The following is an 18334-nucleotide window of genomic DNA, read 5'->3' on the forward strand; positions in this document are numbered from 1 at the left end:
TGCAGAGGAGAATAAACCAGTCTCATGGCACAGAAACAACTTGAAAATATCCCAAATGAGCTTTCTTGGCCACTTATTCATCTGTGCAACAACAAATGATGAGGCTGAAGCATTAGCCTGGTGATCTGCTGCAGACTCAGGACTGTCACACTGACAGCTTAAGCATGCGGTGGAAGACTGAGCTCAGACTATGAGGGATGTAAGTTGAAAGGTGGGCTGAAATCCCAAGGACATGGAGCAAAATGAGCTGGAGATATCTGGGAATAAGCAAAACACTAAAACGTCAGCCCTGGCTCCTCTTCTCATTGCTAACATCTTTGTGGAATTTGCCACAAAGAGCCACAAAAATTTCCCCTCTCAAAAGGCTTTTTAGAAGTCAAAGAGCTGCCTGAATAGGGGCATTGTGAGCATCCCAACAAGTGCTGGTTGAGCTGCTGGCCCTGTCCCTGAACTGGGCCCCTTCCCCACCGGCACACTACAGAATTCAAGGGGGAACTGCAATCGCTGGCCTTGACTGAAAAAGTAAGAAAAAACAGTAGTAGTCTATAAAATTTCTGATTTTTAATAACTTATCAAAGTATTAAGCCTGAGAAAACCAGCTGAGAGCTGGGGGCAATCATGCTGGAGAAGAGACAAGAGATAGCTCTGGGATGAGCTCACTGCAGCCAAAAGAGGCTCCAGGAGAGCAGGAGAGGGATTTTTGGCAAGGGCGTGAAGGGACAGGACAAGAGGGAATGGTCAGAGGGCAGGGTTGGGTGAGATACCAGGAAGGAGTTGTTCCCTGGCAGGGTGGGCAGGGCTGGCACAGGAGCCCAGAGCAGCCGCGGCTGCCCCTGGATCCCTGGCAGTGCCCAGGGCCAGGCTGGGCACTGGGGCTGGGGCAATGGGACAGTGGGAGGTGCCGTAGCAGGGGTGGCTCTGGATGGACTTTACGGTCCTTTCCAAGCCCAGCCAGGGTGGGCTCTTGGCACAGGGACAGGACGAGGCGCGGCTGCCCCAGCCCCGCTGCTCTCCCACCTCGCAGGTCCGGCTGGGCCCGGGCGCCGGCCGCGCTCTGCCGCGGCATCCGCAGCGACGTGCGCAGGGGCGTGTGCCGCTGCTCGTCCAGGTACGCCAGGTCCTCCAGGTGCGCCGAGCTGGTGGCTGCCACGAGAAAGCAAAGAAGCACATCACACCTGCCTTCTGGATTGCATGCACCGGTTATTGAACTCTTCAGTTTTTAATGAAAATACATGGAGATGCAGCTACCTTGAGAAAACATAGCTGACGTGAACCAAGCACCATTTCCCCTAACAAGAAGTGAAGTGCTTTAGTGACTTTTTCTCATGCTTCATTGGTATTTGCTCTGGTCTGGTCTCCTGTTGGTGTTCCCAAATAAAAGAAGATATATGGAAAAAGGGAGACATGGAGTCTCTCCTATCTGGTCTCTCGATCTGATCTGAGTTCTGCCAATCACAAACTCAGTCATGTCTATGCAAAGCTGACAGAGACACTCAACATCAAAACCCACCTCTGCCATGGCAGGGACCCCTCCCACTGTCCCAGGCTGCTCCAGCCCCAGTGTCCTGCCTGGCCATGGGCACTGCCAGGGATCCAGGGGCAGCCACAGCTGCTCTGGGCTCCTGCACCAGGGCTGCCCACCCTCCCAGAGAAGAAGGTGTTGTAAGAACTGCTCCACCTGTAAACTGCTCAGTGACAGCAGGGACACAATACATTCAGTGGCTGCACTTTGTAAGCTGCTATAAGAATGGGTATTTTTGTGCTGTTTTGGAAGATATTGGGGAGAACCTTAAAAAAAAAAAAAAAAAAAAAAAAAAAAGCTAAAAAGAAAAAAAGTAGGAAAAAAAAGGCAGAAGTGCTGCTATGCTTTGCTTCCCAAGAACAGACTGTATACAAATTCATCTGCATTTGAAAAAAAACAAGAGAAGAGCCTGTTTTAGCAAAGCTGTGAATTCATGATTACCTTAAAATGCAGAATACTGTGGAATATCAGTAAAAGAAAGGCAGCTTTTTGCCCCTCTCTCAGCTACACTGTCTCCACACTGATGACCATGAGGCTCAAAATTATTGCACCTACTTACTGGGGGTTTAATTTTCAGTTGGATTAGTCAACTAATCTGGTTTATCAAGTGGTTACCCAACATGTGTCACTGGAGCAAGGACATGGAATTGGCAGCTCAGCATTAACACTTTGAGCAATGTCACATTTGCACACAGACTTAAATCAACCCTGAAACTGCACTTGGTTTCCCTTTCCCACCATTCAGGCACAAAGATAATGAGGTTAAACTGCTTGGGGAAAATCACCCACATAAATCCATTACCTAAACCCCATAATTTTCTGGTGCCATAAGCATATAGGAGCTAATATGTGATAATTTGATGATAAAACATTAAGCCAAATCTTGAATTCTCATCATAGTTACTTCCACGACTTAACCTGGGATATGAACTGTGTTAGCTGACAGTACTTGAAAGCAGCAAAAGCTCAACCAAAAAACAAACATCCAGAAGGGAAAGTTGTTCTTGAACTTAACTGGATAGCTAGTTTCCTCTTGAAATAGTATTTGCCTCTAAGTGCACCAAGCAAGTCAACAACTTCCAAAGACAATTAAATCAACACATATGTATTTAAATTTATGGTGCCCAGCCGGCTCTGTTTGCTTTGGAAGGTGTTTACACAGTGCCATTTATAAGGAATTCATCTAAAGCAAGCAGGCTATTTAAGCAGAGTTTTCAGTATTTTTCTATCCCCTCTCTCCAGACTGAAATTTCAGGTTTTCAGTCTGTGCTGCACCTCCATGCTCTGGGTTCATACTTCACCATCTATAAATCTCATTTCTACATCGCTTTTAGCTCTGTGACTGGCTAAAGTGGGATTAAAAAGGAAAACGAATCCAGTTATGCAATGCAGCCTGGCTCACCAAGGGATGCTGATTTAACAGACAATCCCAGGCTTTTTGGGGTATCTATCAGAAACATCTCTGCGTTTTCTGGAGCAGCGTCTGCCAGGACTCGGAGTTCAAAGTGTGGATTTCCCCACATGCCTACACAGACACATAGACAACATGTTTTACCCCAGAGAAGTTACCAAGCAAGAAAAAAATACGGGGCAACAAAGGAACGGGGAGTAATTCCAGCAAGCAGCTTTGCAGCAAAGCTTTAATATTTCTAATCCCATCTCTTTTTTCTGCCCTGCTGTTACCAGCTCCAGGGGAACACCCACCAGGCTGCTAAAAGACATCAATAAGGTATGGCACAGCATCCTTTAGAAATGTTTCAAAGAGCACACATTAATTTAAATGGAAAGAATGTTGCTTTTACGCCAAGACAAAAAATGTCAGTCACCAGCAAATGCCAGGTGCTGCCAGGTGTGCAATGTCTGGGGCACAGTCCATCATGAGAGATGGGACCCAGAGCAAATCTTCTGTAGAGTGAAAGTACCACCATTCTCTTAACTCCATAACTCTTCAGAGAACATGAGGCACTTGATTTTACTTGCAATGAATCCTTTGAAATAGCAGAAATGGCTCTGATGCCTTGACACCTTAAACCAAGGTGTCAAGACATTTGCACTGTAATGAGAGTAAGGAATACGGTTTTTTTCTTTTAAAACATGTTTTCCTGTAATCTTGTTGTACAATTTTGTAAGAAAGGGATCATGAACTGCTGAAATAACCACTAAACACCATCAGAAACAGTTTTCTACAGAGGAATTTTCTATTTAGAACCAGTAAGTCAAACAAAAAATTGATTTTTGTCATTCTTAAGGATGATGACTCCAGGAAGGAGATTTTATCTTGGATAAGGAAACACGACAAGGGCTGTGGCATATGTGTGCTGTGTCTGGCTCTGACCTAAAGGCACAAACATGCATTTCTTACCTGCTACTGAATTTGGCCGTGGCATAAGGTAAAGAGGAATTGACTGCACGGACTGGGACAGGACGGTGTCCAGGCTCCTCTCAGGGATTTTGTTGAGGCTGTAGGTGGAGGCTGACATGTTCTCATCCACACGGTACAGGCACGAGTCCATGCTGCATTTCTGGGACTGCCACTGCTTCAGGTTTCCCCCAGATGCAAGTTCTTTACTGCTTTCCCCTCCATATTTGGTCCGTTCCACATTTTCAGAGTAACTTGTCAATGTAGCTGGAAGGAAGAAATTATAAACAAACTGAGTAACAAAGCAAGAATGGCTTGAACACACGCTGCTCAATGCTGAGCTGAGCCATGTGAGAGCCAAAAATGATTTTCATCATATTTTCCCCATTCACATAAATCAGAGATTATGGATTTTAGTTTAATGATACTGTTTCTGCTTATGACTTCTAAAACAACATTTAAGCTCTAATGTTTTGTCTCATACCATTAAAACCCATTTGTAATTACAAAGAGGATTAAAAATTCTGTGCTGCATTGTATTCAAATACACCATTAGAGAAAGAATAGAAATTATTCAGGAGGAAACATTACCATGGCTCCTCATACCTTTTAATTGGCATCATAGTTTCTACCTTTCCATTTCCAGGAAATGTTTGCATAAGTTTGCAAGATCTTGCAATTTTTGACAAGAGAAGCCTCCACTGACCTTCCTGAAGAACCAACTCCCATGGATGAGTTTGGTTCAGAGACTGAATCCCTTATCTCATTTGACTGACAGTAAGTTTTTATGAAGCTTTAACTGTAATCCACTCAGTTTTCCCTATACTGGGGATGAGGATTGTTGCTATATTGACTCTCCTACTGGGAAGTGACAACACTCAATTGACCCAGAACATCCCCATGTTCTCCCCATTTGTGTTTTCTCTTCTGGATCCCAGCATAGTTACCCCTGGCTGTAAATCCCTTTGGGCTACTGACTTTCCTCCCATCTTTAGTCCCCAATATATTCCTTCAAGTTCATAATCTCAGCCAGTGAGACAAGGTCCCAGCACTCACAGCAGCTCATCTGAGTGTGTCAGAGAATCACAGAGTGGTTTGTGTTGGAAGGGACCTTACAAACACCCCGTGCTGCCCCTGACACGGGCAGGGGCACCTTCCACTATCCCAGGTTGCTCCAAGCCCCGTCCCCAGCCTGGCCTTGGACACTTCCAGGAAGAGGGCAGGAGCAATCTGGGATAGTGGAAGCCACAGCTTCTCTGGGAAAGCTGTTCTTTATCCATCCTAACATTCCACAACAGCTTCAACCTTCAGCCTTACTTCAATGGCTTCGTCACTACTGGGTTTCTTTCTAGGGAGTGGGTTCAGTATCTTTGCATTCCATCAAATGTTCCAAAATTTAGTTGCTTGCTTATTTTGAAATTTAAAACCAACACATGCATCTGCTAAGAACTTGCATTTATTTGTTGGCATTTATACATAGACTTGCTGTCAGGTAAACATATTTATGATTTAGGATAAGAAAATTAGGCAAAAACAGAAAACAACTGTTCACACACTTCTCTTGCTCCCTCAAATTGTCTGAGAAATATGTTTGAAATTATTCTCTATAAAAAACTCCATTTCAAAGACTGGGTTTGCAGGCTAAGGCATGCCATGTTTTCTGTTCACAGAAAAAAAACCCCATTGCTCTGTTAGAATCCATTAATTTTAAATGCCTATCTCAGTATGTGTCTAATTAGTCTTTGTAGAAACAAATCAGCAGCTGACATCAGCCATCTTCCAGCACATGAAACTGAGGAAAAACAAAATAACCATGTGTCAAAATAAGTTTTCTCTAAGTGAAACAACAAAAAAGAAAAAAAGAGCTGTTAAGTCCTGCTGCCCCTTTTTCTAATCAACAATTTGTGTTCATTTTAAACATAATTTTCTCTGGTTTACACTAAAGATGTTTTATGTGCAAACACGTCATTGAATCAGGTATTTAGGACTGCTCCCTGTGGATTAATTTACCTGCTGAACAGCCCTGGATGATCTAAGTGCTGCTACATATGCCGAAATGATGGCTCTATGGATTTAATCTTTTCTAGGAGCTATTTTACACAGAAATAATTTTAACTTTAGTTAAAAAGCAAAGCATCAGGTTAGCTGTGAGTCAGTAACATAAGCTGACGTGCTGAGCACATCTCCCATAGTGTGACCCCCAGAGCTGCTTAGACACTACAGCTTCACAGTGACAAGAGGAGAAAGCGTATCTCAGAAAGATCATTTCAGAAAATTTACATTATCTGCAACTACTAAGATGCAGAGTCATATTTGGGGGAGAAAAGTTGTGAACGTCAAGATGGCAGATAAATACAATGAAAGTGCAAAGATCTGGGCAGCTGTGAAATGGTGAGGGAGTTGGATCAGGTGATCATTGTAGGTCCCTTCACACTGCAATAGTCCTATTCCATTCCATTCCATTCCATCCCATCCCATCTCCATTATCCCATCCCCATCCCCATTATCCCATGCCCATGCCCATGCCCATTCCCTTCTTTTCCATTCCATTCTGACAGCATGAGAGGAAACAGCCTCAAGTTGCACCAACTAAGGTGAAGGGGAAATTAGGAAAAATTTCTTCACTGAAAGGATGGCGAAATCCTGGGACACGCTGTCCAGGCCAGTGATGGAAACACCATCCCTGGAAATGTTTAAAAAAACATGTGGATGTGGTACCTGGGGACAGTGCAAGGGACTGGAATTAGCTGGTCCTTAAAGGTCACTTCCAGCACAAACCACTCTATGATTTTTAAAAACAAGGACACCTCATTAATCAGAAGTTCAAAAAAATGCAACCTTTGAACTGACAGCATGTTCTAAACTGGGAGGAGATGAACTGATGAACTCAAATCTATCAAAGAGCAGGAATTTTGTCCTTAAGCCATGTGCAGAGAGGCAGATCTCTCACCCCAGTCTCCAAGGGACCAGGGCACTGATGGGACATGCTGGGGGTGCTGTGGCAGGAACCCACTGGGACTTGAGATGCTTCCAGAAAACATCTGAGGCTCTCCAACATCCAGACAAAAAAGCACAGGCCTGGGGAAAAAACATCAGAACCTTGCCATGCTTGGGCCCTGCTTCATTGGATCACACCAGCACAGTGCGTGCTGGGAGCAAACAGGAGACTGCAGGGACGGAGAAGGATGGGACAGGGTGTGAGTTACACACAGAACAGGAGAAACCTGATGTGCACAAACAGCTGAGGTTCTCTGTAGCACCAATGGAATACCACAAGGCCTGAAATACAGACGTGTGCATACAGATCTATATATTTATAGACTGGCGCAGTCTCACACTGTTCAATGTGAGCACTGACAGAATTCGAGGCATCCAGATCATGTGACTGCTGGAAAACACCATGAATGAGATCCCATGGAAAACCCCTTGGATGAGTGCTCAGGCAGTGAGGTGCCCATCCACAACTCTGTCTGCAGCTTTTCCCTGGATCTGCTGAATCTCTGTCCCCGTGATCCCAACCCGCCCACAGCAGCAGCACCACCTGCCCCAGCCTCGAGCAGCTTTGCAGGCACATGGGCTGTGGTGCCAGGAGGGAACACGCTCCACAAGGGCTGCAGTCACTTCACAATCCCACCCTGCTTTGAGCACTCAAGATTTAGTCCTGTTTCCTCTGTCAAACTTTTGTTTTCCAACATGGCTTGTTTCCCTTGGAAACAGAAGCTCTGATTAGAACTTTTTGCAAGTAACATGGGTGAAATATTTTTATTTCTTTGGGGAAATAACAGAGCTGAACTGAAGCAGAAGCAGCCCCCCAAGATAGCACCTCAGCACTATAGAAAGACTACACTTCTCAAGACAGTTTTGTGTATTTACAGGCCACAAATATTATTTCTCATTTGGTTGCAAGTTGGCTTATGCCCTGGGAGGTTTTCAACCAAATGTGTCTCTAGTCAAACACATGAGGAAATTTTTACCATCCCATCCAATTCTCCTCGAGGCAAAGGCCGTGCCTAGAAAACATCAACCTTTACATTCACCTTCCAGCATGAACTGTGGGAGAAGCAGTTTTTGTAGGTCCCACATGACAATGACCAACAGCTGTAACATTTATTATATATAAGGATCTATAGCGCCTCAAGTAAGAAACAGGGATTTTGCTTATTTAAAGCAATAACTGCAGCAAAGCAATGAGCTTTCATATGCTACACTGCAACGAGCTACAAACCCAGCCCGAATTAACCTCATTTCACTTCAGCCATCACTTGCCTCATTCCATTAGAGATGTCCCAGCTAACATGCACAAGTTGGCAAGGAGTGAAATAAATTTTTTACCTTCATCTACATAAGCCTCTATAAACTCAGCCACAGAAGGATACACCTAAATATAGCCACATCACCCCCAACCACTCCAGCTGCCAAACAGACAAATTTGGCAGGCAGAAAGTGTAAGGCCAAAGCGTTCCCAAGAGAAGGCGGCAGCCTCGGGCAGTCACATGTGGTCTGTGCTCCAAAAACCTTGGCACCTTTAGAACATTATTCTCTGCTGGACATCAGCAGGCAGTGAGTTTACAGCACCTCCACACAAAAAAACCCAAAACCCCTGAGGTCTGTCCTGCTCAAGGCTTGAGGCCAAAACCCACTCCACTTGCTGGATATTTAACTTCCCTTTCAACAGTGGTTTTAAAGAGCAGAAAAAAAAATTAAGATCACTGGCTTAATTAATAAAAACAATCCCACAAATAGACAGAGATTAAAGAGGTAAAGCCATTTCTGTGTCAGGCCTGGGGGTGTTATAAATCATGATGAGCACGCAAAGGTCTTAAAAAAAAATGAAAAATACCTTGACAGTAGCATCACCTAACCCTCAATCTGTTCTGTGCTAGATCTGAATTCCCTGCTGCACCAGCTGACAAGCAGGATGAGGAATGGGATGAGGAATGGGACAAAGAATGGGATGACAAATGGGATGATTGCCTTGCAGGGCTCCTTCCTGGCTGCTACTCAGGCTAGAAATGCAAGGTCTGGGTAAAACAGCACTGCAACAGAGCAAGACCCTCCTGAACCCAACCCCTGCACTGTGAGACAGAACAGCTCAGCAAAGTGCAGTTTGATACTTGCAGAAACAAGGAAATTAATGCTGTAAAGCACAGTCCACTACCGTAAACATGAAAGAAATGTGATAAAAAGATCCAACTCTAATACAGAAGTAGCAACCTTAGTAATCTCTACCAAAACATCACCCGTGCCCCCGCCGCATGTTATTATTTAAACACACCTCTTTTACAGAGCACACGTGCACATCTGGAGTGACATCTCTGCAACACAGAGGCACAAAAGCACAAGGCAATGGCTTCTAGAATTGCAGGAGTGGCCACAAGCCACTGGCTCTTAACCCTGCCCAGCCTGGCCCTTTCTGCTGAGCCTTCTCAGGAAGGGGCTGGAGCATGGCCAGAGAAGGTAACGGAGCTGGGAAGGCTCTGCAGGTCCATGGACACAAAGAGTCAGAAAGCCCTGACTGCTCTCTACAACCACCTGAAAGGGGCAGTTGTTACCTGAAAGTGGGGAACTGGCAGGGCATTGGGTGGGTGGTGGTGAGCAATTGTTTGTCATTTGCATCGCTTGTTTATCTGGGGGGGTTTTGGTTGTTTTTTCTTTTTGTTATTTTCCTTTTAATGCCGCCATTATAATTATTACTACTACTACTACTACTACTACTACTACTACTACTATTATTATTATTATTATTATTATTATTATTATTATTATTATTATTATTTCTATTTCTATTTCTATTTCTATTTCTATTTCTATTATTAATTTGTTCTTATCTCAAACCACTTTTACCCTTCTGATCCTCTCCCAGTGCTCAATTGCTGGCTGGGGTTGTTGGGGCACAACAGCCAGCTCCAGGCAACCAACCTATGGATTTTGAAAGGTCAAAATTTCACAAGAAGAAATGCACACACGCATCCCTTTAACTCCATATCAGTGTCCATCACCTTCTTGATTCAACGTTTTCTCTGTACTGTCCATCTTTCACCTTTTGTATCCTTTTTTATCTTTGCCTGTCTCATCAATAGCCGTTTCCTAGTTACCCTTTTTTCCTTCTTTAGCATCAGCAATGGCAATTTTGCTCCTTTGTTCAAGCCCACCATGCCTTGAAACTGGTTTTAAAATTATGAGATTTGAACAAGAAAGCAGAAAGGAGACGTGTGGGGGGATGTGGACAAGAGGAGGGAGTTTATTTAATTGGCATTAACTTTTCAGGCAAGCTTGGATTACTGTGAAGTTTTCCATAACCATGAAGGTTAAAATCTTGCTGCTCTTTAAACAAAAGCTGAGTCCCATCCAATCTCACACCACTACCAGCTAAAACATTAAAGACTTACTTAAAGCCACTTACTACAATATCCAAAATAACAATGTGGCAGCTGAAAGTGCTGCCTTTCCCTTAGCTCTCTTCTGAGCTGCCTGTTCACTTTATTCTTTCCTTCAGTTTTTCATTCTGTTTTGTTTTTCATCTACTGGACCACAAACCAAAGTCAATCTCAGAGTTTACCATCTGTTCTGAGCACTCTCCTCAGCTTTAAACTCTTTCTTCCCCTTTTTTTTCCCCAGTAATGTACCTGTTGCTGACCTTTTAACTTCTCAGGATTTATGAACCAGATTTTGGGCTTAAACATAAACCCTGATGCCTCAGTGGTTTAACAAGAGGATGGCAGAAGTGTTTCATGACTTTGTGGTTTCTCACCCCAACATCAACCATGAACCACTTGCCATGTACAACTCTGCTTTCTGCTTTATCTCTCCTTTTAATGAAATGGAGAGAGAATGGAACTGGGACTGACAGACAGTGTCCTTTTGTGTGTACACACAGATGGTGTGGTCTGGGTGGTTGGGATGCTGTGCCTGCACTGATTTGGCTCAAGTGCTGATGAGAAACCTGAAAAGTTATCTCCCTTTTCACTTCCTGAACCATCATCCCCTTCAGCTACAACACGAACAGAAGCTCACCAATCACTGACACGAGACATTTTTCGGGAAGGTCCTCTTTGGGGAATGAGCCCAACTAGATGTTGAGATTTCAAAAGAGATCTGTAATTCTCAGAAATGTTATTCATTATTAACACAGCATTTCATAATACTGATGAGAATTTCAGAATTCAAATGCTTTAACTGTAAGATCACAAAAATATTTAACCTGAGTTAAATCTATCTTGATGTCCTTTAGAGCTGCCCTTTGTTCCCTTCTCAAAGCAGATGAAGTTGGAAACAAATCCATCTTGCCTCATTGTCAGCAGCACCTATTCTGCTTAGCAGCATCTATTCTGCTTAGCAGGTGCTTAGGCCAATTTATTAATAAATCTATTTTTAACCCACAAACGCATACATCTGTAGAAGGCAGCATCTTGGTAAAAGCTCCAGGAGTAAGAGGAAAAAAATAGCAAAAAGTGAGTAATTGGAAGAAGCTACAGGCCAGGGACTCCCAGGAGGGGATAGGGCTCCTATTTATGTTATTTTCCATCAAATAAATCCACAAAATCTAAGTGAGGACATCTGGTCCATGTGGTACCAGACCTGCATTTCACTGCAGCAGAAGGGCCAGAGGATTTCCACCTCTCCCTGCTTTCCCTTCTAAGCTGCTTTTCCCTCATACCTGTGTCCCTGCACAGGATGATCCCCCGACAATTCAGCAGGGAACAGAGCGCAGATTGTCACAGGGAAAATGTGTGGCCCCATTTCAGCCTGGGGGGTATGAACACACTTCTACAGGAAGAGACCACATGGAAAACAGCCATTCCTTAGGAGATTGCTGTTAATGACATAAAGTGCTGCTTGAACACTGCTTGGATAAGCTTTGCACACTGACAAGGAAAGTTTGCTGGTTATTCCAAAGGACTGCTAACACTGGTGGAGGCTTTCCTGTATTCTGCTGCATTCCAGCAGCAAAGCTTCCAAGCTCACACTGGAGGGGCTGTGAGGTGCAAAGTTCCCCCAGAGCAACACATGATTCTCTGACCAGTTTTCTTTTCAGTAGCAGATTTTTGAACATTAACAGTTGGCTGCTTTGACACAGTGAGAGCCAAAAAATCCTAGAAGCTATTCAGAGGTTACAGTCAGGTCAGGATTTTCACTAGCCATTCTGTTTTACATGGAAAAGATTCCGTGGCATCCAGGAGAACAGGCTGACTTGCTTCTACCTCTCCTCTTGGCTTACCTTCTCTCATAACTATATTTTTATCCTTTCAGCCTCTGATCACCTCTCAGAACCCACTGACAGCTTGGGCACAGGCAGGACCCAGCTGGGATCAAACATCCACTTGTACTCAGCGTGACCCTCCAGCCCAGCCCAGCTCTGGGGCCAGATGTGGGAGAAGGTGCAGCTCTGAGGGTGGGACATGTGAGCAGGGAAGCAAGGGGGTGGGATACTGCAGTGACTTTTCCCAGGATTCATTAACCTACTTTGGCACACAGCTCAGAATAGCTCACCCATTTGCATTTTAAGATCACGCAGGCAGAAGTGCTGCAAGGGTTGCTGCGGCATCCAGGAGCTGAACTAAGCCCAGATTCCCTGATCACTCAAGCAAAATGTTAACCACTTGTGCAACTAACCTCCCTAAATTATCAACTTGCCTTTCTTTCTTTTTTTTTTTTTTTTAACACTACATAAATTGTTGGTAAAATAAAATCTTCTTAAGCTGGGGAAATACTCAACCTAGAACATGTGGCAAAGACATAAAGTGACAACCATCCTGTTTGATGTCATACAAACATTAATGTTTTCCCACTGTGCTCGTACAGTTACTGAACAGAATTAATCTCTGTGTGTTATTTTCTCCAGATTCTTTACACGTGCAACCCACAGATCATTCAAATTATAAACCTGCTACAGCATTTACAGAAGTCCACTGAAATTTGTGATAATTTAGTTCAGCTCCTGCCCAAGGCTTCCTCTTGCACCATTTAAACAAGTTTGAAAAGTAAATTAATTGATGCAAAGTTATCAACCTAATACATCCCAATTTTCACCAACTCCTATGTAGTTTTACCTATGAGGAAAGGAAGATGGAGGAGTACAGATCACCTTGGTCACTGCAGTATTAACCTGAATAATGCAAAACCAGCTCCCTAATTAGCAAACACAGATAAATAATGCTACTTAAACAGAGCACTGCATCCAGCTCTGGGGTCCACAAGGGACATGAAACTGCTGGGGTGAATCCAGGGGAGGTCATGGAGTTGATGACATACCTGGAACCTCTCTGCTCTGGAGCAAGGCTATGAGAGCAGGGGCTGTTCAGCCTGGAGAACAGAAGGCTCCAGGGAGAGCTCAGAGCCCTTTCCAGTGTCTAAAGGGGCTCCAGGAGAGCTGCAGAGGAACCTGGGACAAGGGATGGAGGGACAGGACACAGGGAATGGCTCCCACTGCCAGAGGGCAGGGCTGGATGGGATATTGGGCAGGAATTGTCCCTGTGAGGGTGGACAGGGCTGGCACAGGAGCCCAGAGCTGAGGCCAGGCTGGGTACTGGGGCTGGAGCAATGGGACAGAGGGAGGTGTCCCTGCCATGGCAGGGGTGGAGGAGCAGGAAGATGAGGAGGAGCAGGAGCAGGAGGAGGAGGAGGAGCAGGAGGAGGAGCAGAAGCAGAAGCAGAAGCAGAAGCAGAAGCAGAAGCAGAAGCAGAAGCAGGAGGAGCAGGAGCAGGAGGAGCAGGAGCAGGAGCAGGAGGAGCAGGAGGAGCAGGAGAAGGAGCAGGAGGAGGAGCAGGAGGAGCAGGAGAAGGAGCAGGAGGAGCAGGAGAAGGAGCAGGAGGAGCAGGAGCAGGAGGAGCAGGAGCAGGAGCAGGAGGAGCAGGAGGAGCAGGAGCAGGAGGAGCAGGAGCAGGAGGAGCAGGAGGAGCAGGAGCAGGAGAAGGAGCAGGAGGAGCAGGAGCAGGAGGTGGAGGATAAGGAGCAGGAGGAGCAGGAGCAGGAAGAGCAGCAGGAGGAGCAGGAGCAGGAGCAGGAGCAGGAGCAGGAGAAGGAGAAGGAGAAGGAGAAGGAGAAGGAGGCAGGAGGAGCAGGAGGAGGAGCAGGAGCAGCAGCAGCAGCAGCAGCAGCAGCAGCAGGGGCGGGGCAGGGCCGGCACTCACCGATGATGCCGCTGTCCCTGCTCTCCAGCGTGGACGTGGGGCTGGTGACGGCCCCGTAGCCGCAGTCCTTGGCCATGGCCCCGGCGCTGGCCGGCGGCAGCGTGGAGCAGGGGCTGCTGGCCGGCGGCGAGGCCGTGCTGCTGGTCAGCGTGGAGCAGGGGCTGATGCGCTGCGTCACCGCCGAGCTCTGCAAAACGGGAGGCACAGAACATCACTCACGGGCACTGCCGGGGGGGAACGCTTTCTGTAGCTCACACCTGAGGATTTGCTCTGTCTGGTGAGGTTAAAAAGTGCTCTACAGTTAAAAATGAAAACATCCACTAGGCCACCCCCACCTGTGGCAGACACCGGGCTCATTTTCTCCTTCATGCTTCAGAGATCCCAGCTTCCATGTTCAGTAGGAGCCACAGGAGACATAAATAGCAGTATTTATCAAAAGCCTGATCCCATACTTGATCAGGAGTTTTGACTGGTTCGTTAGCATTGAACTGAAAGCTTAAAAAAAAAAAAAGTACAAATAAGCAAAAACCATGAATGGTAAATTCTGTGCCTCTGATGAAGTGTAGAGCTCTGGGGTGGGAACCACACAGTGTGATCTCACCTTTACTTACATCTACAATCATCATATCCAGGAAATCCTACAAAGACCTCTGGGCCATTTCCATCCGCTCAGAATCCTTTGGGGCTGCAGTTTCTATTTTGCTCTACAAATGTCTCCTCCATTCCAGGAAAACAACAGAGATCCCTTATCTAGATACCAGATGGCCCTTCCCTGCCCAGGCATGCTTCCCCCACCAGATGAAGTTTAAACAAACCCTCAATAATATAGAAAATAAAGCAGCACAAAGAAGATGCTATTTTAAAAGTGATTTTTGTAAGATCCTATAGGATACTGTGTGCAAGGAACCTCGAGGAGTTTATCCATCTAATCCTGTGCAGGGAGGTGGATTTATTAAAAATCCAAAATCATTCTTGAACTCAATCTGATATATGACAAAGCCCTTGTTTTAACCACAGGCTACTAGACACAGAAGCTCCCCTGGAAAACGCTCTCCCTGCTGAAGACATGTCCTGGAGCCTCTGCAGGGCACAAAACTGCTATGCAGGGTCAAGGGGGCTGGCAGGTGCAGGTGACTTCTTGTGTACACATCACCCTTACACTGAAACACACAGAAACATTTTCTTTTTAAATAAATGGGCAACTTCAACACTTTCCTTGCACGGGACTGACTGACAGAACAGGCACCCACTCACAGGGTGGGCACTGGAGGAGCCAGTCCTCCAGGAGGGTCAGTCCCTCTCCCCTCGAGGATGGGCAAAAAGTGACCATTAATAAATGGGAGTTTCAGCACGTGATCCTCCCTCGAGTTCATTTTTCAGGTTCTGCAGGGGGTGGTGATCCCATGTCTCCCTAGTTCAGGGGACAGTGCAGAGCACAGCCAGTTCTGCTGCACTGCTGCAGCTGGCTGAAGCTGGGCTCAGCAGGCAGCACTTCACTCCCTGTACAGTGAGCCTGGTCCCAAGGAAGGAACAGCAGAGGTTCATTCCCCATCTGGAATTAGGTTAAATGAGATTTCTTTTATTCTTTGTGAGTATCCCCATGTAATTGTGTGGCTTTGTATCCCCTTCTCTGTGGCATTTGAAGGAGACCACAGAAAGCATCATATCTGCAAACTGCATAACAGGCCTGACATGTCATTTTTTTTCCTCCTCTCTATTACATATTTGAAACTTTAAAAATGCCTGGGAGGGATTTTTTTAAAGTTGAAAATCATGTTTTATATTAGGAGGCAGCTACCACATGAAGCTACCAGGAAAAAACCTACTTTGTCCAAATATTCCCACAGGTTTAGTAAAAATCCTTACTCAGAGTGCAACACAGAGCAGCCCTGGCAGAGGGGATGGGGCAGCCCCTTGACCACCCCACAGCTCTGCTCTCACGCCAGAGGGACCTGAATCCATCTCAGCCTAATTAAAGAATATCCCCAACATGGACCAGCACATCAGCAAAGCAGGGCCACGGTGCCAATGTCCCAGCTCTGCCCCGGGCTCGTGTGTGAACACAGACACTCCAGCACAGCAGAACATCAACTGCCTGAGAATTCCCATGCTCATTCATAATCTCCTCGTGGTATCCATCAGGGTCAGTCTCTTCTTCCAAGCAACACGCTACAGGATAAGGGGAAATTGCCTGAAGCTGGCCAAGGGAGGCTCAGGCTGGGTAACAGGGAGAATTCCTTGGCTGACAGAGTGGTCAGGCAATGGAATGGGCTGCCCAACGGGTCGTGGAGTCGCTGTCCCTGAAGCGCTCCAACAGGTCCATGCGCACTTTGTGATACGGTTTAGTGACACGGTGGGATTCAGTCAAAGGCTGGATTTGATGATCCTGGAGGTCTTTTCCAACCTCAATGATCCACTGACTAAAATAACTGCAGTGCATGTGGTGGCTGCTGGCACGTGCTCATCTCTCTTGAAGTACCTGCGATAAGCAAAGCAACGCTCTCCTCTCTCCACTCAATTTCAAATGTGCCTGGTAAATCCAGTTATTGTATTTTCCATTCTTTCACATTCTAGGAACTTACCAGTACTTCTCCTTCTCCCCCAGTGCCTTCTAGGAACTGCAGGCAAGCTGACAGCTCCAGTAATTTTGGCTCTCTGAATATTCTGGTTTCGTACATTCATTACATCACCTATCACGCGCTTTCTCTCTCCACTAACTTTTTTCGTCTCCTTATACTGCAAGTTTTTCATGCATGTCTAAATACACCACTGATTTTTCTAAATCTGCTTTTAATTTTACAAAATTATTTGCAGCTCATTCATTGTAGTGGCCAAATTAAAAACTACTTGTGTGTCACATTCAATGAAAATATTCCATTATTTTTTTCCTTTAAAATTGACGGGGTTTATTGTTATTATTAATATAACGTAATGCAGGGCTCTTTTTGGCTTGCTGTTTGGCTTGTGGGCCTGTCTTCTGATTTATCACAGCTGATGGGACTCCATCAGCACACCTGAGCCATTTAATCAGGTTTTCCCAATATTTTCTTTAACTCACTGACAGTCCAATGAACTACATCAAGTATAAAGTAATTTAATTAGGGAGCTTTGGACAAGGAAGGCCAAGGGTATTCTGGGGTGCATATGGAAGAGTCATGCTGGCAGGGACAGGGGGCGATGCTCCTCCTCTGCCCAGCTCTGCTCAGTTCCATATTCTTTTTTTTGTTGGGGGCACCAGAATTGTACAGAGAAATCCAGGTGGGAAATAATGCAACCCAATCTCAGCTGGCCCTGCTCTAAACAGAAGGTTGGTTTAGAGGATCTCCAGAAGCACCTACCAATCTCAAACTACAGCATCTAAAAAATCTATCAGCTTACACATGCGATCTTTCAGTATGTAAAGCTTTATTACTATTATAAATTCTTTATGGTGGGGTTTTTCTATTTCTTTTTTCTTAATTGTCATTTTAAACAAATCCCCACTGAAACTTATCTCAGTACAAAATAACATCCACTAACTTTAAAACACAGAAATCATTGCACTTTAAAGCAAATTAAAATTCAGTGCAAGGATGGTACACTCATCTTCCCTCCAGCTGCAAAAACTATTGTTTCATGAAATGCCAGAAGTGATAGATGTTCCTTTATTTGGTGTGTTATCAATGCAGCTCCTGAGGAAGAAGCTCCTTGCAACTGGAAATTATGAAATAACACAGTATATCACTTGTCATTGATTGACACGTTTTATTTTTGTATTGATATAGAAAAATGTTCCTCTGTGCAAATTTTAAATATAAATGTCCATTGACAGAACATTTTGTATTATTATTGCTGCTGTTTCATCTGTCACATTTTCACTGAACTTTGAAAAATGACTCTGTTCTGCCAGAGCCTCAATATCCTTTGTGCTACTCTGACAGACAATACAGTTAGAAAGAATTTCCCAAAAAGTAGGAGAAAAAGGATTTAATCCTCAGTATTTGGGATCTCCCATTAAGGAAATGATGATTAAAGGCACAGAAAACATACTATTTTATTACAATCTGGATTAGAAAATATGTTCTTGGATATATTCAAAATAAAGCAACTGGGGGAAAAGGCAGCATAGAGATGTACAGATTGGGCAGGTTCAGTGCAAAACTCCTATTCCTTATCTTCCTTTCAGCTTAAGCACTGGTGAGATGGCAAATAATTATTGTCTTCCCTGAGAAGGCAAAGCATGGCTGGAATAACAAGCAGCAGCTTTTGAAACAAAGAATGTTTTATTTGCTTAGCTCACATAAATTAACACATTAAAACAAAAAAAATTGTTCTAATTTTTA

General features: G+C 44.9%; 1 protein-coding gene across 7 annotated transcripts in view; it reads right to left on the reverse strand.

The window, feature by feature from the left end:
• Positions 1-18334, reverse strand: part of TANC2 (tetratricopeptide repeat, ankyrin repeat and coiled-coil containing 2) — a 160174-nt gene that overhangs the window by 58732 nt on the left and 83108 nt on the right. For all 7 annotated transcript variants that reach the window (XM_056512115.1, XM_056512113.1, XM_056512112.1 and 4 more), the window contains 3 exons: positions 14013-14199; positions 3885-4148; positions 1018-1143 (listed from right to left, as the gene is read on the reverse strand). In XM_056512115.1, the coding sequence (XP_056368090.1) occupies positions 1018-1143; positions 3885-4148; positions 14013-14199 (577 nt within the window). The remainder of the gene's footprint in view (positions 1-1017; positions 1144-3884; positions 4149-14012; positions 14200-18334) is intronic.

Source organism: Oenanthe melanoleuca, chromosome 27 (assembly GCF_029582105.1).
Source record: "Oenanthe melanoleuca isolate GR-GAL-2019-014 chromosome 27, OMel1.0, whole genome shotgun sequence".
NCBI classification, from domain to species: domain Eukaryota; kingdom Metazoa; phylum Chordata; class Aves; order Passeriformes; family Muscicapidae; genus Oenanthe; species Oenanthe melanoleuca.